This window comes from Meriones unguiculatus, chromosome 1, assembly GCF_030254825.1.
Source record: "Meriones unguiculatus strain TT.TT164.6M chromosome 1, Bangor_MerUng_6.1, whole genome shotgun sequence".
Taxonomy (NCBI): domain Eukaryota; kingdom Metazoa; phylum Chordata; class Mammalia; order Rodentia; family Muridae; genus Meriones; species Meriones unguiculatus.
The window spans coordinates 80583836-80608694 of record NC_083349.1 but is presented as its reverse complement, the minus strand read 5'-3'; the positions used below and the strand labels follow the sequence as shown (position 1 = coordinate 80608694).

The 24859-nt window shown below is 53.6% G+C and overlaps 1 protein-coding gene across 5 annotated transcripts; it reads right to left on the bottom strand.

Annotated features, from left to right (window-relative positions):
* Nucleotides 1–3027: 3027 nt before the first annotated feature.
* Nucleotides 3028–24801, bottom strand: LOC110550381 (ephrin-A3). Of its 5 annotated transcripts, none has more exons than XM_060392466.1 (5): nt 24609–24801; nt 4067–4356; nt 3684–3749; nt 3421–3498; nt 3028–3167 (listed from the first exon to the last, which is right to left on the bottom strand). In XM_060392466.1, exons 1-5 carry the CDS (start codon nt 24719–24721, stop codon nt 3037–3039), a joined length of 678 nt encoding a protein of 225 aa, XP_060248449.1. In that variant the 5' UTR covers nt 24722–24801; the 3' UTR covers nt 3028–3036. The 5 variants fall into 5 exon arrangements, with proteins under 5 accessions (XP_060248449.1, XP_021497110.1, XP_021496299.1 ...); XM_021641435.2 differs by lacking the exon at nt 24609–24801 and adding an exon at nt 10143–10390 and having other exon boundaries at nt 4067–4281; XM_021640624.2 differs by lacking the exon at nt 24609–24801 and adding an exon at nt 10143–10389.
* Nucleotides 24802–24859: the final 58 nt, after the last annotated feature.

Sequence of the window (24859 nt, the reverse complement as noted above, 5' to 3'; positions counted from 1 at the left end):
ATCAGCAGGAAGCAGCTAAGAGAGCTGTGCCCACCTCTCCCACAAACCCTTTCTCTCTCCTACCTGTTTTTGGGTGTTGGAAGGGACTGGGGTAGAGTAGGGAGGAAAGGATGTAAGAAATAAAAGTTAAGGAAAAAAAAAACTAACACCAACAGATGCTGGTTACTGGCTTGCTCCTATTGGCTTGCTCAGCCAGCTTTCTTATGGACCCCAAGGCCAACAGCTCAGGGATAGCACCATCCACTCACAATTTGCTGGGCCCTCCCACATCAATCACTAATTTAAAAACTGTCCTATAGGCAAGCTGGGTGGTGATGGTGGCACATACCTTTAACCCAGCTCATGGGAGGCAGAGGCAGGCAGATATCTATGAGTTTGAGGCAGCCTGGTCTATACAGCAAGTTCCAGGACAGACAGCCAGACAGCGCTACACAGAGAAACCCTGTCTTGGAAAACAAACAAACAATCCCTCCCCCCCCAAAAAAAAATTTCCTGCAGGCTTACGGAAAGCCTGATCTTACGGAGGCTCCCTCCTCTCAGATGACTATTTTGTGTCAAGTAGACGTAAAACTAGACAACACAAAAACTTTAAAAAGTCATGTGTATGTGTGCCTGTGTGTGTGTGAAAGAGAGAGAATGTGGAGACAGAGGACAACTTCTGATAGTTCTCTCCTCCTACCTTTATGTGTCTTCTGGGGATCAAACTCAAGTCATCAGGCTTTCATAAGTGATTTATTCCGGAGCCATCAGATTGGCCCAGGTTTTCCTTCTTTGAGACAGCCTATGTAGCTCACACTATACTGAATTCTCAGTCTCCTTAACTTACCTCAGCCTCCCAAGTGCCAGGATTACAGGTATGCATCACCACCCCTGGAAATCAGCATGCCTAAAAGCATAGACAGTGCCTTCTTTGTCCCACCAGTGCTGGGCACTTGGCAGGTGTTCACTGCATATCAACTGACAGCATGGAGAGTTGGATGGCTAAGCCAGCCTTCCCAGTCTTTAGGTACAGGAGTGTCAGACTGGTCCACGGGCTCCTTCCCTGCCTGCCCCTTACTCCAAGCATCTGGCAATAAACTTACCAAGAGCCTGCAAGCTCTCAAATAGGGTCCAGCTTGAAATCTAGTGACTAGCGACTAGTCTACCCTTGCACCTGCAGCAGTCTTCCTACCTCAGCCCCACTGCATGCTGGGATTGGGAGTCCATACCACCAGACATGGCTAGGGCTGTCAGCCACAGAAGCACATAGGAGAGGTGCTTGGCTAGGATCTAGCCTGTCCTCAGTGCCAGTAAGACAGGCAGGGTGGGGTGAGGTCCCCTGGGCTGTGAGAAAATCCCCTCCCTGGATCGTGAGCCCCTATGATTGTCCCACACGTAATCTGCCATTTCTGCTCACCTGACTCAGACTCAGGGGTTTCTGGTTATGGGGGGCCCAGGACTCAGTGTGTTTCAAATGAAGAAACCCTCAAAGGGTCATGAAGAAACCCAGTTATATTGAAACACAGTTAACAGACATTTACATTTTTTTGGTATGTAATATATATGTTTCTTTATTAACATGTTAAAAACAAGGAAATTCTAACAACTATGTTCATTTCAAAGTAGTGACGCATAAATGATAGTCTGAGATATAAAGCAGTCTGAAAACATCTGGGATTTCTGTTGGCTATACAGTCACACGTACTGTTAATGCTATTGTGGCCTCTTGCCTAAGGGAATGTTAAATTTGTCACAGGTGAGTGAAAATAAAGTTGTAATTTTTTTTCCTATCTAGGTTCACAAATCCCCTGAAATCCTTGGACCCAGTCAAAAGCCTCTGGCTACAGGATAGAACACAGCAGCCTGAGCCTTAACTCCCCATACATGGGCCCTGGGAAACAAGTACTTCAAGCTATTTTCCTGGAGGAAGCTTGAGCCTAGGAACGTTAGGGAATCTGCCCCGAATCACCCAGACTCAACTGGAAGCTCCATCCCTCTCTCCACATAGAGCTGGACTCCAGAGCCAGGCACTCCACAGCCTCTGACCTACAATGCTCACCAAGAACCTGAGCCCTATGGGGTTCAGCTAGTGAAACAGAGAGACGTGGCCCCTGGAAACCACACACACTCAGTTATCTTTATCTCCAGTTTATTTTTTTAGACTAAGAGCAGAGTATGAAAGTCACAGCCAAAGCACTTGAAAAAGGCCCAGGATGGGTGGGGACCACATAGGGTGGGCAGGGCAAGGTCCTGGGAGTTGGTTCCGGCTCAGGGCTGGAAGGGAGGGCATTGTTGGTACCGTCTCCAAAAGTGTCTGTGCGTTGCATAGGTCCTGTCTTCACAGAAGACAAAAGAGGGGCCAGGGGGGTCCCAAGGGGGGGGGCCTAACCTGGTGGGGAAGGGGTCTGAATCTGGAAGGGGAGGTCAAGAAAGGTCAAGTTCAAGGAGGGGAAGGGACTGTCTGTACATTATATATAGAGATATAGAGTCTGTACATGCCTGTCTGGCACCCCAATGCCCGCCCCGTCCACTGCCTTCTCCCCCCAGGGGTGTCTATTTGTAAACTTGGATTCTATCCAAACCACAGTCCTCTATGTGGGACTGGAGGGAGGAGGACATGCTTATTGCTGTAAACAGGGAAGGGGGCAGCCTGAGGCTCCACTCCTCACCCATCTAGTCCCCTTCCCATGTTCTGCCCCAGAGGACAATGACAGGGGCACCTCCCATGCTTCAGCTGTTCTCTCTGGGGCTTATTTGCCTCTTGGGGGACAAGAAGGGAGGGCACCAAGGGTCAGGGAGTCCTGAGCACTGCCTTTTAGAGCCCTCAGGTTTGGTACCAAACATTGCCAAAGGCACCTGGAACCTGTGGCTGTCCCTGTGCCTGATCCTCTACAGTGCCTGTCCTCGAGAGAGAGTGGCCAAAGAGGTCAGGCACAGATAGATGTACAGGGCAGACCCCACTCCCAACCATCGGAAGAAAGATGTAGGCCCCACAACTGGCTCCCTTGCTCCTTTTCAGCCCTGCCCCACCTCTCTCTGTCATAGGAAGGGGCAGAGCTAGGAGGCCAGGAGTGTCATGAGGAAGAAGGCGATGCCCACGGCCAGAGGCAGGTGTTCCCGCTTGGGGCTGGTCCCGCTGATGCTCTTCTCAAGCTTGGGCACCTGGGGGTTCTCTCCCTCAAAGTCTTCTGTGGAAAGATAAATAGACGGGCTGGTAAGGGCTAAGCTGTGCGCTGGGGCGGGGGGCACGCGGCGGCGGCGGCGGCAACAGCAGCAGCAGCAGCAGCAGCAGCAGCAGTGGAGCCAGGGATGTGACCACCCACGGGGGAGGGGCAGGAAGGACTGGTGTCCCAAGGGAAGGCATGCGGAAAAAAATAGCAGGCACCGGGAAGGGGGCTGCGGTCCCAGCAGTGGCCACCAGAGGGCGCTGCGCAGACTCACCCAGCACGTTGATCTTCACATTGGGGCCCATGGTGAACTGGGGGAGAGTGGGGACCGGCTTCTCCCCGGAGTGCGATGCTGCGGTGTGGGGTGCGGGTGGGGAGAGAGGAGGGGAAAGTCAGGGCCAGGACCCCCTCCCCCTGCTACAGCTGGGGAGCTAATCCCAGTCGCCTGTGCCCTCCGCCCCCATCCCCAGGAAGCCAAGGGAGCCCCAAAGCAGGGAGGCGAGGATGCGGACGTGGCTGGAAGCCGACCCTACTCACTGGAGGCGCAGCAGACGAACACCTTCATCCTCAGACACTTCCAGTGCAGGTTGTGAGTGGGCGTGGCTGGGGAGGAGACTGGGCCTGAGTTGCTTTCGCTCACTTGGTGCCCTTGCGGCCTTAAGCATAGACTCTCATCCCCCTCCAACCTGCTGTGTCCCCGCTGTGTCCCGGAGTCACTGCTCCGTCCAGACACTGATCACCATGGCTACGCAGGCAGCCCAACCCAGAACGGCCATAACAGAAATGCTCTGCCGCCCACACTTGGGGCTGCCACCCAAACTCCCCAGCCTCACGACGCCTCGGGGCGGAAACTCTGGCGAGCTCCCTATCGGCTGGCCGGGATCCCCCCGCCCCCCGCACTCCCGGGACCCGGCACTCACAGATGTAGTAGTAGTCGTGGCCGGCGTGGAATTCATAGCCCAGCGAGAAGGCGCTGTAGCGCTGGAACTTCTCGGAGAACTTGATGGGGCTGTGCGAGGCGTGCTGCCGGTTGCACTCCCAGCGCTTGGAGCCCTGGCTGGCGTTGCAGGCGCGGTAGCCGCTCAGGTCCACCATGTACAGCACGTACTGCTCCGCCCCCCCGCCGGGCCCTGAGCTGTTGTAGTGCGGACAGTAAATATCCAGATAGTCGTTCAGGTTCACCTGCACCGTGTAGCCCTCTCGCCGCAGGCTGCGCACAAACGAAGCGGTCAGACAAGCCCCAGTGCTCCCAGGCTTTCCAGGTCAACACCTCTCAGGCCTTCATTAGGATACTTGCATATATGTATTTGATGATTAAAAATTCACTTTCCCAGACTCTTGGCTTTTGTTTTATCAGCCCCTTTCTGTCCCCGGGGTCTAATGTGCCAGTCCCGTCTTTTTGGCCTGTCCTTCTCCTGACGGCCACCAGAGGGTAGCAAAGGTACAAGGAAACCCGTCCTACCTCCTAAGGAAGAGAGAGGGAGACGGGTGGAGGAAAGAAGGAACATAGCTCTGGTTGCCACAGAAACAGCGCAGGCCCCAACGACTCCCAGACCCAGGCCTGGATTTCCTCACTCCATTCCCCATAATTCACCAAGCCTAAGGAGGGACTGAAAGAATGGAAGCAACTCCCAGACCCAGGCCTGGATTTCCTCACTCCATTCCCCATAATTCACCAAGCCTAAAGAAAGACCGTAAGAACGGAAACATAGGGTGAAAGCAGAGAGATTCCTTCCTTGGAAGCCAAGCTCTCTCCCAGAACGCCTTCTTGCTGCTGCAGGTCCACCTTCCAGGCCAGTCCAACAGGACTTGCCCTCATACACGCATGTATGGCAGCGTCAAGCACATACATGCATAAGTTCTATGGCACAGACACAAAAATGTCCACCGCCCACTCAGAGGCGGCAAACACTCAGAAGAGCTAATTTGTGTGTGCTGAGCCTATGCCAGTGTTAGCTGGCCCCAACAATCTCAGGGGTTCCTCCTATATTTCCTATAAGACAGATCCTCTATCTTTGTGCTTCACGTCCCATTTACCACCATCCAGAGGCCATGGACAATTAAACCCCCAACAACCTGACATAGATCAGGGAGCTGAGGAGGTTAGCATCAAAGCTCCACCTGTCATCATGCCAAGATATCTGTCTCATTACATACCCTCTTTCTTCACTCAGATGCCACTGCACCTACACACACACACACACACACACACACACACACACACACCACGATCATGCTAGGCAGAGTAATGAGACCACAATGCCTAGCCAAGATTTTGTAAATGGGTCTCTGGGATGAAGCAGAGTCTGGTCCCCAGGAGCCCACCTGCCTGTGAGTCTCATCTAATGGCACCCTTCTTGGTGGCACAGAATGGTGCGCGATGACGGACTGCTCGGTGCAGACCTGTGGAGTGGTGCAGAGTCTCCTCTAGCTTCTTCAGGGCGAGTGTGCGCACGTGTTAGCAGTGAGATGGAGGCAGCTTGGGCCCGGGAAGCATGGGCTACTTGGTAAAATGTCAAACCATTGGGGTCCCCAGGCTCTGGGAACTAACTCCCTGAGAGGAGGAACTGACTTTCCATGTCACCAGGCACTGCCCAGTTGCACAAACAGTAATTAGACACATTAGGGAAATGAGCTTGGTGGCCTCTTCCTTGGAGGAGGCTTTGAGGGTCCTCCCTGACATTACCCAACTCCACTGGCTTTCCTTGTGTTGCCCCGTCCCCAAGACTAGCAGTGAGGCAGATGGGTAAGCGCTGGTGTTTGGGCTCTGTTGAGAACGGGCACAGCCTTCTTGAATCATCAGGAATGCCACCAGTCCCACTTGGTTCCCATGGGAGCGATGGGTCACTTGGGCCCCTCCCTGTCCCTGGCACTCAGGAGTCTCGACAGGGCGCTGGAGCAGGGAAACGGGTTAGACCAGGCCTCGCTGCTCCCAGCCACCACCCATACATTGTATGTCCATCCCAGCCCCATGTCTCCTGTTCCTTCCCTAAGGTCCTGGGAGAGGGCCACCAGTCAGCCAGCACAAGGTGCAGGCCTGCAGCAGCCCATGCTTACCCTGGGGCCTGTTCCTTCAGCCTCACCCATCTATCCAGTCTGATTTGAAGCAGCCCCTCCCTGCCGAGGCCCCATTCCTCCAGCCGCACACCCCATCACAGCGCGGAGCAAGCCAACTCCAGGGATATTCATACAGGTGGTACCTCAGTCTCCTCAAGAGGGTGGGGTGGGTATATAAAGTGGTTGCCGGGAGACAACAGGAAGAGAAGCCACCTCTTCCCTATCCCTGTGATTGGTGACAGAAAAGTCTCAGCAATACCCCCCAACCTGGTCATGTGGGCCAACACCTGCTAACAAGTTAGCTGTGTCCAGTTGGTATCTGGTGGATAGAGAGGCTGGCTGCCAGGAAGTCCTGAGAGAGCTGTCTTGTCTGCTAGGCACAACCTCTTCAATTGAATCTGTCATCCTACTTAGCCTAGCAGTGAAGGGGGTGCATCTAGGCCCCAGCTGCTAACCACACCTCCGCGGGGGGCCGTGGGGAGGTGGGCCGGCATCTGGGTACTGGGTTCCCTGCCCCTTCAGGGACTTCTCCATTCTTCTATCCATTTCATTCCCATTGCCTCCCGCTTCTCTCGAAGAAAGGCGGTATCACCGCTCTTCTACAAGGCTCTCCCGCTAACCCGGTTACCCCGACTCTTCTCACATCTACAGCGCCCTGCCTCCCTGAAACTCAGCCTTCAGCCTCCAGTCCGCGGGGGACAGGACGAGAGGTGGGGGAGCAGGGAAGGAGCAAACGTCTCCCGCTGGGGCAATTAGGGGCAGGTAAACAGGGTGTCTAACAAGACCTGGGAGAAGGGAAAGGCTCCCAAGAGACTGAACTTGTTAAACCTCTACCCTCGGCTTTAGAGGCCAAGACGTAGAGTTAAGGGAGTGGAGGGAAAAAAGGCAGAGGCTGGGTTCTTCCCCTCTGGTGCGCGCCCCCGAGGCTGCGCGCGGCCGGCTCCAGCAGGCGAGGCCCGACCACGTGTGCGCGGCGTGGAGTCCGCGCGCCGAGGCTGGGGGTGGAGTGTGCGGCGGCGGCGTCGGGAACGCTCCCAGGGCGGCGCGTGCACCCGCCACCCCCGCGCCCCGCCAGCTCAGGTCTGGTGAAGAAGCAGCGCGCCGGTCACCCCCGCCCCTCGACCCTGCGACAGCAGCGGCGGCGAAGGTTTATTGATCTGCAGCGGCGGAGAAGAGCGAGGACCCGCCGAAAGCGAGACACACAGAGATGGAAAGACTCTGCCACACGCGGAGGGGAGACGAACACAGGCGGTTTCGCCTGAAAGGGGAAAGAGAGGGAGCCACAGCGAGAGAGGGGAAGCCAGAAGCCGAGAGAGGGAGGAAAGGAATGAGAGCCGAGCAAGACTTAGAGAACCGGCAAAGACTCAGCATCTGATCCAGGGAGGTCCACAGCAGAGGAGGGGACAGCGAGGAAAAGAAGAGGAACTCGGACACACTGGCGACCAGACGAAAACAGGCCACCACGGACGTAGTAGAGGTCTCCATAAATATTTGTTGAATGAATGTATGAATGAAAGTGATCAGCAGCAGCAACGTTTCCATAGGTAGGGAGACCACGAGAAAAGGGTGCTCTCAAGGCGCGTCCCAACACCTTCGTTTAGTGCAAAGAAATGAGGCGCTGGTACGGGGACACACACGGTTTAGCCCTCATCGGCCCCATTCCGCCCCCGACTCCACACGCTCATCGCTCCCTCCAGTAAGGTTGCTCCCACCTTGTCCTAGTTTCGGGACCAGGTTAGGAAAAAGGTCTTGCCTATTCCCAGGGACTAACTCAAGGGGCTGAGTGGGGGAAGGGGGCGATGGGTAGGTAGCCAGGACGGGGCCCACCGTCCCAGGTCGGTCAAAGAAGGCTACTGCGGGTCTGTCAAAAGACCTGCACGTGTCCCACCAGCACCCTCCCACGTGACCCTAAGAGGCGGGGTCGCAGACCCTCCCCACGTGACCCCAAGGGGCAGAGACCCTCCGCACGTGATGGGAGCCGGGAGCCAGGAGCCTAGATCACGTGACCGAGGGAGGGAGGCCTAGGAGCCTGTGGCTCGGCCCGGCCCCGCCCCCAGCTCCCCGGCCCTCTCCACTCCCGGCTCTGGAGCACGTCGCTCTCACGATTTATGGGGCCGCGGATGCCGCAGTGAGAGAGCCGGGGAGCCCGGGCGCAGCGGCAACAAAGGCCGGGAGCGGGGTGGGGGCGGCAGCGGCCTCCTGGCCGGGTGTGCGCCGCCTCCTACCTCCGTCCGTCCCTGCCTACACCGGAGTGGAAAGGGCGAAAGGAGGCTCTGGGAACCAGGCTCTCCCCATCCCGTTCCGGAGCTTCACCTGCGCCCAGGTGTATGCGGGGGAGGGGAACCTGATCAACGCTCCCCTCAAGGCTATTCCCACACCCCCTATGCTCTGGCACGCTACACCCAGGGAGGTTTTCCACGGTGGCGGGGAGCCCTGGGTCGCTCACCGGCGAGCCCTCCGCTCTCGCCAGACAGTAGCGGGGCGGGGGTCGGACGTGTAAATCTTAGGGGGGGATGAGCTAGATAGTCATCAGCAGGATAGTCAGCCCTCAGGGGCCCCCGGGGAGCTTGGAGTCCCGCTCCGGGGGGGAGGGGCTGCAACCCCACCCCCGAGGTTTCCATGGGAAGCGCAAGGGGGGGGCGTCATTAGCTCATCCCCACCCCCAGTCTGACACTCTGGGAGCGAGGAGAAAGAGGGGGAGGCGCAAAGCCCCAAACAACAAAGAGCAGAACGGCGAGCAGGAGCCCCTCCCCCGGAAGGCTGGGGGTCGTGGTCGAGGCCCTTCAGGTCCCCTCCCCAGGGGTCTCACCATTTGTTCCCTAGTCGGCCCCCAGGGCGGAGAGTCAGAGGCAAAGCTGCCGCCACCGCCCGGGCAGGTGTGACAGTGATCCCCGCGTCCCCAGGGATCCCCTACCAACACACCGAGGTGGCCAGAGTGACACACGACAGGTCGGCAGGGAGAAGACAAGGGCAGCAAGGACTGCGCAGAACGAGGGCCCGGGCCACAGCCGGCCGCCGGCCGCCGCCGCACGCCGGAGGATACCGCCCGGCCGCCCTGACACCCGCCCAGACCGCGGCGGCGCCAAGAGCCACCCCAGCCCAGACAAGATCGGCCACGCGGACACCGACCGCAGCCCCCTCCGGACCCGCCGCCCGCTCCCACCCCTAGACGGCCGCCGACCCAGACACACAAATCACACACGGACACACGCACACTGACAGGCGCGCACGCCCGTTCACACTCGGTGCCATACGCCGTCCCTAGCCTGTGTGTGTGTGTGTGTGTGTGTGTGTGTGTGTGTGTGTGTGTGTGTGTGTGACACAAGCCGACATCTCTGCCTTCTTCCTTCTCACCAGTACCCTGCGTTCCCAGGGCCCCCAACTCCACGACCCTGTCCGGCTCACCTCAGCAACGTTTACCCACACACCCAGAGCAACCCATTCCCCTTTATTCTGGGGAGGAGGTGAATCGGACTTCCCGCCTTAGTGCTGAACCCCATTTTAAAAAGCGAGGGTCTTAGGCAAAGCCCACCAACATTTATAGGCGAAAACAGGTCATCCCTAGGCTCCCAAATGCAGCGGCCTATCAGCAGCACACCGGTACCCCCAGAGTTCAACCTAGCCAAAAAGAGTGTGGACGGTGGGGGGCTACGGGACAGGGAACACTAGTCCAGGGGCCAGTGTGGAAAGAAACCAAGATGGGGTTAGGACCCCCAACAGCCTCCTCCGCACAGCCAGCGCGCTCCTTACTATGCCCCAACAGCTTCTCTCAGACACCCCCGAGTTTCACAGACGCCCACGTAGTGCTCCCCTTTCCCTCGCCTCTCGCCACCAAGCCCGTCTCCCAGGACCGCCTCCAGGTTCCCTAGGACTTCTCGGGCCCACCAGCTCCCCCATCACTGACGCGGGACGCAAGGGCTCTCCGGGTCCCCGACTCACTGCTGGTTGGAGCTGTTCCAGTATACCGCATGCCGGTTTCCCAGTGCGCCCCCAGGCCCCTGGGCCAGCAGCGGCAGCAGCGGCACGGGCACGAGCAGCAGCAGCAGCAGCAGCGGAGCCGCCGCCATCCCCGGAGCCGCCGCCGCCGCCGCCCCCCGACTGAGCCCCGCGCTCCCGGCTTCTCAGCTTCGCAGCTCCCTGCTGCCGCCGCTGCCAGCCCCCAACCTTAGTCACGCCCACAATCCTTCCCTCCGCCCTTCTGGGCGCGCTCCCGAAGTCCCGCCCCTGGCGCGCTCACGCGGGGCTCCGCCCCACTTATGCACAGAGCGCGCGGCGCGTGGGCGGTGGGTCCTGTGTAGCCCCTCTAGGAACGAGGCGGTACTCTTCTTTCCTAGGTGATTTGCTGCAGCCGCTTGCGCCTTTAGCTCCCCCAAGGCTGGAGTTCCCAGGAGGATTTGGGAACCACGACCAGGACACACAGCTTGTGTAGGTCCACACCTTTCTTCGTGGAGTGTGGGAATGTTTAGGGGCGAAGGTCTACTTCTGAATAAGCAGGACTAGACCCATACCTGAACGAAGTTGAACCTCTGCTTCCTCCACGCCCTTTCCATATACACAAGGAGTTAAATGAACACAGGATCGGGAAACCTTCAGGTGACACGCAGGAGCTAACAGCTGGCGGCCTGAAGGCCCTCAACTGAGCGGCTTGTTTTTCTTAGAGCGCAAAGAGTGTCACCTTCTGAGGGCCGAGCACCATGTGCACTCCTTTAATTTTGGCACTCTGGGGACAGAAACAGGGAGATCTCTGTGAGTTCGAGGCTAGCAATATAGGTCTGAGTTCCAGGCCAGCAAGGACTACCTAGTGAAACCAAAAAAAAATTACTTCTGGTAATCCAAAAGTGTTTATTGTTGATGGTGATGTGCTAAGGCAGGAGTCAGTTGGAGCCCAGCAGGAATGGAGTGGTCATCTTGGCAGGCCCTCAAAGGGCCCCTCATTGCCTCCAATTCCCTCAGGCATGCTCCTCCTACTCCCACAGATGCCTTCTCTAAGGACAGAGGGCACCTTGTGTTCTAGCACTCACCATTGTCTTCCAAGCACAAAGACGACATACACAAGGTGTGTGTGGGGGGGGGGGAAGGTATGCACACCCAAAAGTAGGGAACATGGACACCTGATACACTTTTCCATTCAGGCACAAAAGGTGCTACCATAACTAGAGAAGGGATTGGTAGAAACATAGGCCCATACACACACGGAGATACCCAAGTACACACACACACACACACACATGCACTCACACTTCTCCCAAACTGGGCTACATTCTTTCACAAAGCGTCCCGAATCAGACCTAGTAGACATTCACCCCTTATCTCTTCTCTTTCCTAGAAGCCCAGGCGGAAAGGCGAAGCTCTCAGGAGCCATAGCGCCTGTACCCCACGGGGCAGGCATGATGCTATTTTTGTTTTTCTGTTTTGTTTTTGTTTTTTGTTTTTGTTGACAGTTTCTCTGTGTAACCTTGGCTGTTCTGGACTCACTTTGTAGACCAGGCTGGCCTCGAACAAAATAGCATGATGCTGTTTTGTTGTGCTTCAAGAGGCAGGAAAGACAGATAGCAGCACCCTCCACCTGTTTGCAAGGCCCTGACCACAGGCCTGCCTTGGGTAGGGGAGAGAGGAGCACTGCATTCACAGTATACTCCATGCCTCCCTGCTGCTAGGTACAAGTGGGTGCATCTCTCGGGGCTCCTCTCCAGTCCTAGGAGATATCTTCTCTCTTCTTGGGAACCAGAAAATAAATGAGGCCCCTTGGGATGGGAGTGAGGGACTTTGCAAACAGGTCTCATCATTCCCAGAGAGAGCTGGTTCACCCAAATAATGCTAACCTGCCTACTCTGGGGACCACAAGCTCCAGCCCCAGCCCCTATGTGCCATGCCATGCCTTTGCTCCACAGAAGCAAGCTTCTCTGTAGGGCAGAGTAGCCAGAGAGACTGCCCCTATGAATAGTGAGTACAGGCTGGCTGGATTGGTCCAGAACTTTGAATTCCATTTTTTTTAAACTTTAGATTCCTGTTTCTAGAATCTGGGTTCCAAATTGGGAATTACTTAATTGGTAGAGCATTTATATGAGTCCCTGGGTTCAACCCCCTTTACTGTAAAAATAAACAACAAAACTGGCTTTTATTTTATTTTACTTTATATTTGTGTGATTTGGGCCCAGATATTTCTGTTTAGATTGTAGCACCTCCTTCTCCCTGTAATAATTCTAGAGATTCATAGTGAGAGAAGTGTCTCAGAGATTAAGAATACTTGCTACTCTTCCAGAAGACCCAGGTTCGATTCCTAGCACCTACATCAGATGGTTTACAACTGCCTGTAACTCCACCTTCAGTGGACCTGATATCCTCCCCTGGACTCAGAAGGTACCTGCATGCACATGCGCATATACCCACATACACAGAGAATTAAAAATAAATAGTAAAAAAAGGAGCCTTTTCCCTTGAACCTCTCTGTTTAAGCCTGGGTTTAAGGTCATCTTTCTTTTCTCTGGCCCCAATCTGACTTTCAACACTTTGTGGTTCCTGTGTCAGTGGGATCTGGTTCTCTGGTATCCACGCTTCTGTCCACAGGGCTGCTGCCTGGCTGATATGGGCCTTTGTGTGGGTAACAGAAAGCACACTTTAGGCACATTCTGTCTCTAGAGTGCACTCTTGGAAAGTGGTGCTTTGTATAAAAACAAAGCTGCAGCTTCCTAGGGTGGGAAATAGGCTTCTGTGTCTCCCCATCTTAGTAAGGGAGTGTGAGATAATATCAGACTCTTCTTGCCCTTTGTTGTAACTTTATTGTACCAAGTACAAACTCCGGCTGTCTGTGGCAGTTCTGTCTACAGAATACACAGTATGTGCACCTCCAGCTACAGTGCCTCAAAAGACTCAAAGGGACTAGGATCTATGTATTTGTTTATCAACTAATTTTTTTTATTTATTGAAGACAGGGTCTCTCGACGTATCCTTGGATGTCCTAGAACTCACTATATAGACAAGGCTGCCCTCAAACACCTGCCTCTGGCTCCAGTGCTGGGATTAAAGGTGTGTGTCACCATGCTTGGCTGGGACTGGCATTCTGGAAGGATTAGGTCTCTGTGGATAAGCTCTGAGCTGCTGTCCATGCCTGGGACCTGCTTTGGGACATCTGGGTTAGGGGAGAAGTTCTCCATCAACGTTGAGTAGGCCTTTGTATCTATATCTGTGACTCCGATCACTCTTGACTGACCTGCAGTGGGACTAGGTTATCTCTCTGGCTCTGCCAGCCAGCATACACGTGCATACGTTATCTACAATACTGCTATGTAGACGGGACAGAGCAGGAGGTTTCAAAAAGTGATTATTGCTCCTTGATACAGAAGATATGTCCTCACAGTTGTCCCCTTTAAAAGTGTGCTTGAGGGGAAAAAAAAGTGTGCTTGGGGACTGAAGAAGAGGGCTCAGTAGGTAAGAACTTTACCCTTGCAAATGACCTGGATTCCATTCCCAAGCACCTATATGGCAGCTTCCAACTACCTGTAATTTCAGTTCCATGGGATCCTACCCCCCTCTGACCTCTCCAGGCACCAGGCATGCACATGGTGCATAGACATACATGCAGACAAAACACTCATACACATAAAAAATTATAAGATGTTTTTGTTTTGTTTGTTTGATTGAGACAGAGTTTCACTATGTAGTCCTGATTGTCCTAGAATTCCCCATGTAGACCAGGCTGCCCTTGAACTCACTGCCTCTGCCTCCCAAATGCTGGAATTAAAGGCATGTGCCAACACCACCTGGCCTAAATTTTTAAAAATGTCAGATATAGTGGTGCCTATAAGTGGGAGGCTGAGGCAAGGAGAATCACAAGGTCAAGATCATCTTCGGCTACAAAATCAGTTTGAGGCCAGCCTAGGCTAAGTGAGACTCTGCCTCAAAGTAATAACAATGATGATAAGCTGCCTTGTTTGAACTCCCACAGTAGGTCACACACTTCAGTGTGAAACTCAGAAACACTTCACTCTAACCTGGCTTCACTTTAACCTGCTGTCTGGCAAACTGCAGTTTCGTCTCTCTGGGCCCCAGGCCCATTGGCCCCAGGGCTGGCTACCATGATCTCCTTAGGAACACCGAGCTTAGGAACATTGAGCTCAGACTCTCTGAAAATTCAGACACAGTGCCATGTTCTCCCAGCTCGTAGGGTCCAAGGAATCAGGAAGTTGAACAGGTCTGAGGCACAGGGAGCATCTAGGCTGTGTAGCCCAAGGCAGCTCCCAGGACATAGGGTAGCAACTACAGAGCTGAGCTTAGTTCAATAAATCATAGAGGCTAGGGCCTGGGGGAAGGGATGGCTGCAAGGGGAGGGGGCTGGATAAATAATTCATTAAACAAATAAACAAGGAGCCTGAGAGAGGGAAGCTTGGGCATGATGTGAACAGGAGCGGCAGCCGCCAGCTCCTGACATGAAATATTCACAGCCTCTGCACCTTTCACAGGGTCATGAGTGTTCTGCTGTGTAAGTACCATAGACACCTGGGTACCATGAGTGGGTCCAGATGTGTGCATTTTTCTGATTTCTCAGTGTGTGTCCACATGGCCCTGTTGTATGCTGGACTACCTGAGGTGACCTGGAGCCAAACATAGAACTGACACATTGGATGAGATAATATGACTTATGTCAGGGAACATAGCTCTCCCCCCACTCCCTGATTTTGTCTAGGACACAGAAATTTAAGATTCATAGCTTTGATGATGGGGTCAAAGGGTACCCATGCCTTGATCCCTCTACTGTGTCTAGAAAGCCAGGGGCCACTGTAGCAGGTAACATCTCTGGGGTGTTACATTAGAGGTGTATCCACTTCTGGTGGTCCTTGAAGAAACGCTGGGAAGGAGGCGGCATGTACAGTGTCTGCATCAATTCAGTGGCTTGCCTGTCGCTTAGCTTCTCCTGGACTGCTCTTCTCATCTCTCCAGTGGGGCTAGTAATACCCTCCCTACTTGAGAAGTTGCTTGCTCCAAAGATCAAGATCCACATCTCTGCGAAACACTTAGTACAGTGCTTAGGGCTCCAGAGATGCTTGATTAATGGAGGCTTCATCAGAAATGTTATTAAGCAGCTGCCTCCTTGCTCTGCCCACCTAGACCTGCCCAGAAAGAATGCCTTTACTCCTGCTGCCTCTGATTTTAAAGCTTGCCTGACAACCATCACAGAGAGAAAGATGGCCTAGGGCTTGGAGGGTAGGAAAAGATTTAATAGACTGAAGGACGGGGGATTCACATTTAAAAAAGAAAAAGGAGTCTTAGCCCAGTATGGTGGTGCACACCTTTAACCCCAGCATTCAGGAGGCAGAGGCAGGTAGGTCTCTGTGGTTCAAAGGCAGTCAGAACCACATCGTGTCTAATAAGAAACTTCTTTTCTTCAGACCGGGAGGGAAGGGCCTCTTTACCTTCTCAGACCCTATGGCCACTTCTTAATCTCAAACTCCTAGATCTGATTCTCACCAAAGTTTTGATTTCTAGAAAGTGGCTGCGAGGAGACAGATAGACCTGGTGGAAAGGTCTTTGAGCAAGGTGTCACTATGCTGACCCCATCTTCACTGTCAGGGCTCTGGCTCCCACCCTCTGCCCAACAATTAAGGGCATCCCTGGCAATGAAGTTTATGCCTGGGCAAAGACCAGAGTGGGTGGGGAGAATCCGAGCTGTAGAGAGCCTCATAGAGTCAGGGTGGAGCACCTGGCAATTTCTCAGCAAGCCATAGCATTCCCCAGCCCTCTCCTGTCCCCTGGAAAGGATCAGCTCCCCAGGGAGAAAGCCAGCAGACAGGTCTGAGCTGGCCTGTTCTTTTACACAGAAGAACTGATGGGGTGAGGGGGGGGATTTGGGCTCTTGGTGGATGTAACACCTGTGTCACTTGGGAAGTCAGAAGCACAGTGGACTACCATGCCTAGGAATACCCTACAGCCTGGGGACCAGCCCTTGTCTCCCTTGGCCAGACTGCTGCTGCTTTAGGAGCTAAGTTTCTGGCCCTCTGTGAAGACAATGTCTGACCACCTTTTCCCATGGAGCCAACATGTGTTCTCCTTTCTTTCCCCTGGGCTGGGCAGGTTCAGGCCAATCTGCACAAGAGCTTCACAGCAAACATTGATCTGTAATAAAACCACAATATGTGTTCAAAAGAAGAGATTGAGATAGAGAGATCCAGCTTTCTCTTTCTCTTTCTCACTCACTTACACACACACACACACACACACACACACACACACATGTGCTCCCATACTTTCATGGAGAGAAATCATACTGTTAAGGCATATACCAACAATCCATAAAGTGTATCTCAATATGGACCTTTACTATGTCAAAACACACAAACGTCATTAATTGTATACAACTCCCTGCCATAAATTTCGTTCTTCTCAACCAAAGCCCTTTCTTAAAGCCCATTCTCCTCTAGCCTTTTCTTAGTTCCCAGTCATTTGTATGTAGGTCCATATAAATGCTTACACTTGGAATTATACTTATTTAATGGCTGGTCTGTCTCTGAAGATTTCCTTTCTTTCTTTCTTCCTTTCTTTCTTTCTTTCTTTCTTTCTTTCTTTCTTTCTTTCTTTCTTTGTTTCTGTCTTTCTTTCTTTCTTTCTTTTTGTTTTGATTGTTGTTTTTTTTTTTTAAGACAAGGTTTCTCTGTGTAGTGCTGGCTGCCCTGGACTCACTTTGTAGACCAGGTTGGCCTCAAACTCAGAGATCTGCCCGCCTTTGCCTCCAGAGTGCTGGGATTAAAGGTGTGGGTCACCACACTGGGCTTATCAGAGATGTTTAATAAATAAATAATTGTGAATTCATGAGGGGAAAATGCATTTGGACAGTGCCACCGTTCCTAAAATCTCTTGAGTGTCATAAGGACAGCACAAAACCTGTCCATGGCACTCATGCAGCCTACCCTCCTCTGCTGTGTCCAGGTGTCCTGACCTCACTGCCTGGGTTTCCTCAGAGCCTTGCTTTCTTCCTTCCTTTCTTTTTTTTTAAATCAGTGTGAGACCATGAATTTCAGTTCCACATACATGATAGCTAGCAGGCATGTAAGGGTTAAATGACACCTCATTAGTGTTTAATTGGAGGGAAGGAAGCTGCCCTGGCACCAGACAGGTGGGCAAGCCTGCTCCTTGCTGGAACCCAGCATCCCACCAGGCATGTGGGTGATTTGGCCCTGGAGACCTTCAACCCAGCTGGGGCACCTCCCCCCCTCAGCTTTGCCAGTTTAGTTTCCAGGCAGTACAGCCCAGCACTCCCCATCTGTCACCAACATCTAGAGGCAAGGCAGGCTCCTTATTTTTTCTCCTTTAGCTAGTCTCTGCCACTTCCCACCTCCCAAGGAGACTATGGAGAGTGGGAGGAGGGGTGCAGAGCTTGGATTTGGACAGCGAAGGAATACAAAGCTACCAAGGGATAGATTGCACATACAGACAAGTGACAGAGATAGGGAGGTAGAGATGTCTGCCCAATTTGACCTTAAATGAACAGAATGCAAATGAGATGCAGACGATATGCAGATGAACACAAGGATCTCAGACTTGACTTTCCCCATGACAGTAGCTCTTGCACCAGGCACCAAGGCTGATGCAAATAATCTCTACCTAAACTTTGTGGGTTAAGTGACACTGACCTTTGCTTTGAGTGAGAATTTTGAGTAATACAAGAGTTTGGTTGGGTGAAGGCTACAGAACTTGGGACGTTGTGCTCTCTAGCTTCCTCATCCTATTCCCCCATGCCTTCTTAAAGCAGCTACAGTAGGCGGGTCCCAGCAGCTGGGGCAATGACCACTCTCAAGGTTATGCTTGGACGCACCGTCGGTTGCTATGGGGACCTTCGTTCCCGGGCCTGAACCAATGCAGACTGCCACTGATGACCTCATGGCCCAGGTTCGGGTATTCTATTGGCTGTTCGGAAGCCGAGTGCACACCTTCAACTGCGTCACTGCTAGGGATCCCCGACGACCCCAGCTAATGCGGCTAACTAAAAAAGTGTCAGCTCAGCTCACAGAGAGCTGGATGAAGGAATGGAAAAAGGGAATATGGCAAAGCAAGAAGAAAAGAGAGGGAGGAAGGGAGTGAGTGAGAGAGAATCATGGAGACAACGGGTTAAGTGTGGAGCAGAATCCAGGCAAAAGACTCTCGAGCCAGGGAAACAGAAAAAGGTTAAGTTTTAGCATCTGTACTGTGAAGACTAGGGTTGGCCTAGTGAACTGAGGGCCCTGCCTTCAGCTGTCTAGCACAGCTGAATTTAGGGGAGATCGGTTACACCCCAAAACTTGAAGGCCTGTCTAACCTCTTGGAACTGTGCCCCTGAAAATGCTGCGAAGGCGTCTCGTGGGTAGGGCCAGGCATGGGAGGGCCGCCCAGAGCCTACAGCCTGTATTGTTCCTAACAGCAGACTTCACCAGAGCTTCCTTCCTGGGTCTGCAGCTGCCATAGCGCAGGAGCCACACTCTGAGGAAGGAGACAGAAAAGACGGGGTGGCTAGGCCTGAAGACCTACAGCCTGAGAGCGCTAGTTTATACCCCCTAAGTCTAGCTCTGTGCCCACCCCAGTATCTGCCCTGACACCTGCAAACGCCTGGGCTGTTTGCAAATGCCCGAAGTCTGTGTGGAGCGCAGTCTGAAACCGAGGCCACATGTCTGAACTCGGGAAAAGCCAGCTAGGTCTCCAATCCCTTTTGCACAGAGAACTGGCGCTGCCAGCCAGAGCTCCTGCTGGGTCCACGAAGAGGTGTGTGGGGCCGCCGGGAGTTGGGTGAGACCTCATATTTCTGAATCCAGGGTACGAGCTGCTAAACAGTTGCCCCGGAATTGCCCTGCTTATGATTTCACTGATAAGGACGATAGTAACTGTATCTCTGGTTTCCATGGCAACAAAGAGACGCCCTCCAGGAAGATGGCAGCGATGGAACTCCAACGCTGTATGGAAAGACTCAGCTCCCAGCTCCTCCCACAGTTCTTAGCTGGCTTTTACTTTTGCACATAAACATCTTTAATCGCTAAAGATCAAAGTTTAGGGTCAGGACCCCAACACATCACCAGTAACGCACCATTTTCTGAAAGTGGCCTTGAATAAAGATTATTAAGTAAGAACCTACTCTTCTACTGTCCTTAACCCTGGGCCTTAGCTAGAGCCGCAGAATTACCAAGAACTGTGAGGGCCAAAGTCGTGTGATAGACAGGTTCCATTCCCTTGGAGGAAGGTCTGACTAGGTGTACAAGTTGGGGGAAGGCTTCGCAATCCCAGCATCCTGCTGCCTGCCCCTCAACCCCCCACCCCATAATGTTCACACGCTGCTGCCTCTCTTCACTGTCACAGCAGGGTCGGGCTAATCAGCACAACGTCCACTTATTGATCGCTGGCTCCAGGCCAGGCAGGCCGGCACCTAGCCAGAGGAGCCTACAGGGGCAACAGGAAGGGCAGAGCACAGCCGCGGGGGTAGGGGTGCTCCCTCCCCTACCTCCACCCAGGGCACAGTTAAGAACTAGAGAGCTGGTGGGGTTAGGGGAATGTCAATCTTATTTGAGAGAGGAAAGGACAGTATTGGACTAAGGGTGAAGGAACCCTCCCTCCTGAACCCCACCCCCTTCTCCTTATAAAAGCTCAGAACAAAGAGGCCGCTGGGAAAGAAGGCTTTGATCTGACCCCACCTTCCCAGTTCTAGGCCAGGCACCGCCCAGAGTGCCCTTGGGAAGGGGGAGGAACTCAAAGCTCGGTGCTTTTCTGTTTCCCCTGGGTTTTACCCCAGAACCTGGGGTAGGCACTGCCAAAGTGGATTGTGGACAGCATCTGCCACCCAGCACAGGAAGATGGCTGGGGAGTGGGAGAAGGTGCCAAGCCCCACAGCTGCTGCTGGCACTCATCCCAACCTGCCCAGAAGGATGCCCACTGATGGCTGGCAGTGGATGGCCTGGGCACAGCTGGCATGGAGGTCAGGCCAAACCAAGCTGAGAGCCCAGCGAGTTTAGGTGTCAAGGAAGAAGCCACAAGGGAGGGTAACACAAAGATGGGTGGTTTTTAACGTAGGTTTATTATTTGTGTGTGTGTGTGTGTGTGTGTGTGTGTGTACTTGTGTGGCATAGTCATCGTGTGGCATAGTCATCGACATGCCACACGGCATGTTCAAAGAACAACTTTCAAGAGTGTGCTCTCTCTTTCCACCACGTAGGTTCTAGGGACAAGGAAGGCTTCATGACAAGTACTTTCACCTGCTGAGCCTTCTCACTGGCCTCCTTGTTTTAATTTTTTTTTCAGACAGGGTCGCCCATACACATGCTGATTTCCTGCTCACTGCCCCCAACCCCAACCCACCCCCCAGTGCTGGGATTACAGGTGTGAGCCACCACTCCCCACTAGAATGGGTGATTTATTGAAGGTTTGGTCCAAACACTTATAAAAAAATACAAACCAGCATGAAATATAACCTCATGGCAAGTCCGTCTTCACAGAAGACAAATGAGCAGCACCTGAAAGGGCAACACTTGCCCCTGGGAAGAGGCTGAGAGGGCACAGATGGCACGGCTTCTCCTTTTGCTCTTGGCCAGGAACCCACCTGTTCCCAGGTCTTTGGCTTTGCCCCTCAGCAGCTCAAGGATTTGATCCCATCAAATCCCAGTCTTCCAGGGGACGGACCATCAAAGCAGCCGTGCTTCAGAGTGCCCTGGCCTGTCTGAAGCAACCCTGCAGTTCCTCTTCAGCCTGTGGTGAGAAGGGCAGTCACCTACAAGGGTCACTTCAGGTCCTCTGACTTCTCACATAAAAGCTTTCTCATGTCTGCCTGGCATCTCGGTTACGGTGGCAGAAACCCCTTCCACAGAGGATCTTGGGGAGGGCTCTGGTTTCTTGGGATGCCTTGGCTCACAGAACTCGCAAAAGACGAAGTATTGGGAGCAGCAGCAGCAGCAAGAGAGACAAGGGGCTGGGGGCATGTCCTCCTCGCCACCCAGACGTGCCACTTTCTCCAGGGCTCCCAACAGGATGGGCTGACTCCGACCCTGTGAGGCAGAAGAGGCGGAACTGCTGGCTTGCCTGCTTCCTCAGCAGCTCTCTCCCTGCCTTTTCCATTCTGATTTCACTCTCTAGCATCTCCCAAAGCAGCCACTGCCTTCCCATGATCACCTCCATCCTTCTCAAACCCCAACTTCCAAGTCTTTCCAGTCAATTGACATTAAGGCTTTGAAGGGCCTTGCCTCCTGGGGACCCCATTCTCTGTGCCCATCTTTTAAAAAGGTGGGAGTTCCCATAGGCATGACATGGGAGAAGAGTCTGCAGCCTGAGGCTCTGTCAGGACCCTCATGTCTGATGTTCCTGTTCCCCCTGCCCCCCAGCACTCTTCTCCTTTCCCGACTGGCTAGAAGGCCTTTCACAGCCTGGACCACTTACTGCTCTCCTTGCAGCAGACAGACACCTGCAGCCTCAAGCATCGGCCAGAACTCTCCGGAGCTGGCACCGCTGATGGGAAATTGGGAGGAAGAAGTCAGTGCAGAAAACCATTCCTAGTGTAGGCCCTCTTGGATTCTCTTCATTTGGGAGGCACACCAAGTGCCAGCCCATCCATGCCTCTCAGCATCCCCAGTCCTGGCTTCCATATTCTCTCCTCCTCTGTGCAGACTCAGTTGAACTGCTCCCTTACCTTGTCCCAGGCCCAACCCAACATCTTAAGCACTAACCACAGCTCCCTTTCCCACAGCCTTTCCTTTCTCCTTACTACAGAGGTCTCTGCTTTTGACACCACAAAAAGGCAAAGCACCCACTCCTCTCCCCGCTTTCCCCAGGAGGCATGCAGTAAGCCCTTCTCACTCACAGATGTAGTAATAAGTCTCTCCAGGCAAGAACTCGAAGCCCAGGGAGAAGGGTGTGAAGCGCTGAATCTTTTCTGAGAATCGCACAGGGCCAAAAGGGGCAAAAGGCAGTGAGCACTTCCAGCGCTGGAAGGCATTTGCCCCCTCCACCTTGCAGGCCTCGTAGCCTGACCAGTCCACCATGTATAAAGCGAAGGTTTCGGGGCCCTCCGGGGGCCCTGGGCTTTCATAGTGTGGGCAGAAGATGTCTAGGTAATCATTGAGGCTCAGCTCCACCACAGCATCCCCTCGAAGCAGCCTGTGGGCACAAGGGAGTGAGGGCTGATGGGTTATAGCATAGCACAACTGGAACAGAAATGGGGTCTGAGCCCACCTCTCTCACACCCATTAGAGATGTAATAGCTTAGGAAGGCTCGAGTTTCCAAGAATGGCCACCCCTTTTCACCCCTTAGAATCGAAGGCTGGCATGCTAACTAAATGCTCTGTTACTGAGCCATGACGAGCCTCTTCACTTTTTCTTTTGAAACAGGGTCTTTGCTAAGTTGCCCAGGCTGGCCTTGAACTTATATAGTTCAGGCAGGCCTTGAACCTATGATCCTCCTGCCCTAGTAGCTGAGATTACATGCCTGTGCCAGTTCCCAGACTGAATACCTCCTTGAGAAATGGTATTGAAGTAGTAAAGGTGATGGATGATCAAGTCAGCTTTAGAGAGGCCAAGGCTGCCATGCCAAGCCCACAAGGCTTGCTTACTGGGGGGAGATCACCATCATACCAGCTTTCAAGACACCTTTTCTCCAGCCCTTTGCTCCAGATGAGGCCTGGCCTACCATCAGTGTGGTAAGTACTGAGGGCATGAATGCTGCCAGCAGGCCAAGCCCAAGAGGGAACAGATACATGCCCACAGAAGAGGTACAGAGATGAAGTTGGAGCTGTTAGGGTCTCCTGTACCATACACAGCAAGAAGACTCTCCCCACCCCACAGCGAAAAGAAAGGCGTGGTAAAAAGAATGAGTAAGGAGGCTTCTTCTCTTTTTAGGGAGGATCTCATCTTGTGGCCCAGTCTCGCCTTGAACTCATGATCCTCATGGCTCACCTCAGTCTTGATTCATTTTATCTTTTTTTTTAAGTTATGCATGTATGTGTACGTGGGCATGTGCACAAGAGCGCGTGAAGGTGCTGGAGGAGGCTGTGAGCCCCACATGCCACCTCACACAGTCCAGCTACAAAAGACAGCCCTCCACACCATCCAGATCCTCTTCCTCACTTCAAACAAGCGACCTGGGAGTCACTACAGGGGAGAAGGGCTGGGACAGGCCACCCCACAGTACCAAATACTGAGTTCATCCAACACCATTCACACAGTAAAAACATGATTCAGGAAAGGCCTCTAAATGGCCTTCAGTGACTAGCCAAGGAAGCACCTGCTGTTGGAACTCCTGATTAGAGGGATTCCTGGGCCCAGCTCAGACCACTAGAAGGCAAACTGATGGAAGATAGGGTCTTTGTATGCTTCCTTCCATTGGGTGTGGAAGAGCACTCCCTTCAAAGCCAGAACTCAGTAAATACTTGTGGGTTTGGTGAATGAACTGGAAACTGAAGAGCCGTGGGCTGAGGCACTAGTCTGGAACTGAGATAGAAGAAGTCAGAGTCCAGGACAATAGCTCTTATCACTCAGGACTGGTATTGGAATAACTATCTTTAGGCCTGCACTCCTGGGGGTCTGGAGCTTCCCGCCGGGCAGTGTCTCAGCCTCTCTTATTGGTAGTGTCCACCAGCTCAGCTCTGGTCTTGACACACAGTATGTGCTTATCGAATGTTAGTGAATAAATGAACAGAGCCACAGATTGTCTGAAGTAGAAAATCAGAAAGGAAAACAGATGGGGAAGGCAGAGAGGCAGGGAGAAATGGGAAGCAGGATGCAAACAGCACAAAAAAAAAAAAAAGGTTCAAAGGCAGCCAGCTCAGCACAGAGGAAGAAATAAGCATTTAAATCCGTACAGCGGCACTTCTTTTCACAAGCCTGACCTCAGCCAGTCCTCTCGCTTCCCAGGGTACTAGGTATTATTAGCCCACTTCGTAGATGACATAAATGAGGTTAGCAAGGTCAAACGACTGACCCACAGGTGAATCAGCTAGAAGGGCAGGGCCAGGATTGGACAGAAATAAGATCAAGATGAAAGCAGAGATATCAAACGAAATCAGGGGCCGAGAGGATCTCAGAACCAGAGAGGAGCTCACGTTCTTTCATTAGGGTAAAGACTCCTCCCGGGTTCGCAGTGGCCCGCCCCAACTCCTGGCCGCCGGAGGTATGGGCTCACCAGAAAAGGGGGGCGGGGCCCGGAATACGGGCCCAGGCCATCCTCAGCTCCCCTCTTTGACTCCATCTGACCACCCTCAGGATTAGGGTCCTCCGTTCGCCCTCCCAACACGTGCGGGCGGGGGGACCCCGGGCACGCCTCGCCCCTCCCCCGCCGACTCAAACAAAGGAGCCCCGGCGCGCGACTGGGCAGGGCTCAGACAGCGCCTAGCAAAAGGCGAGCCACGGGCACGCGCACAGCTCGGGAGCGCGCGGGCCCAACTCGGCGCTCGCCTTGTTCGGCCGGGGTACCTGGGGTTAGAGGAATTCCAGTAGATAGGGTGGCGGAGGCTGGAGCACCCCCGCAGGCGCGAGCCGAGCAGCGCGGCCCAGAGGACAGTCCGCAGCAGGGGCAGCAGCCGCATCGCCCCTGGGGTCCAGTCTGGTCTGGCCCGGCCGGTCCCGGCCCACTCCTCTGTCCCGGCGAGAAAGGTACAAAAGTGGAGGGGGGGGTACGGAAAGGAGGTGGGGTGTGGAGACTCTTAGACCACACCCCTGGATAA

Coding starts and splice junctions, on each gene's coding strand:
- LOC110550381 (XM_021640624.2), bottom strand. CDS start 10,270: ATGGCGGCGGCTCCGCTGCTGCTGCTGCTGCTGCTCGTGCCCGTGCCG. Junction 3,750..4,066: donor CCACGACTACTACTACATCT/GTGAGTGCCGGG, acceptor TCTCCTCCCCAG/CCACGCCCACTCACAACCTG. Junction 3,499..3,683: donor GTTCGTCTGCTGCGCCTCCA/GTGAGTAGGGTC, acceptor CCCACACCGCAG/CATCGCACTCCGGGGAGAAG.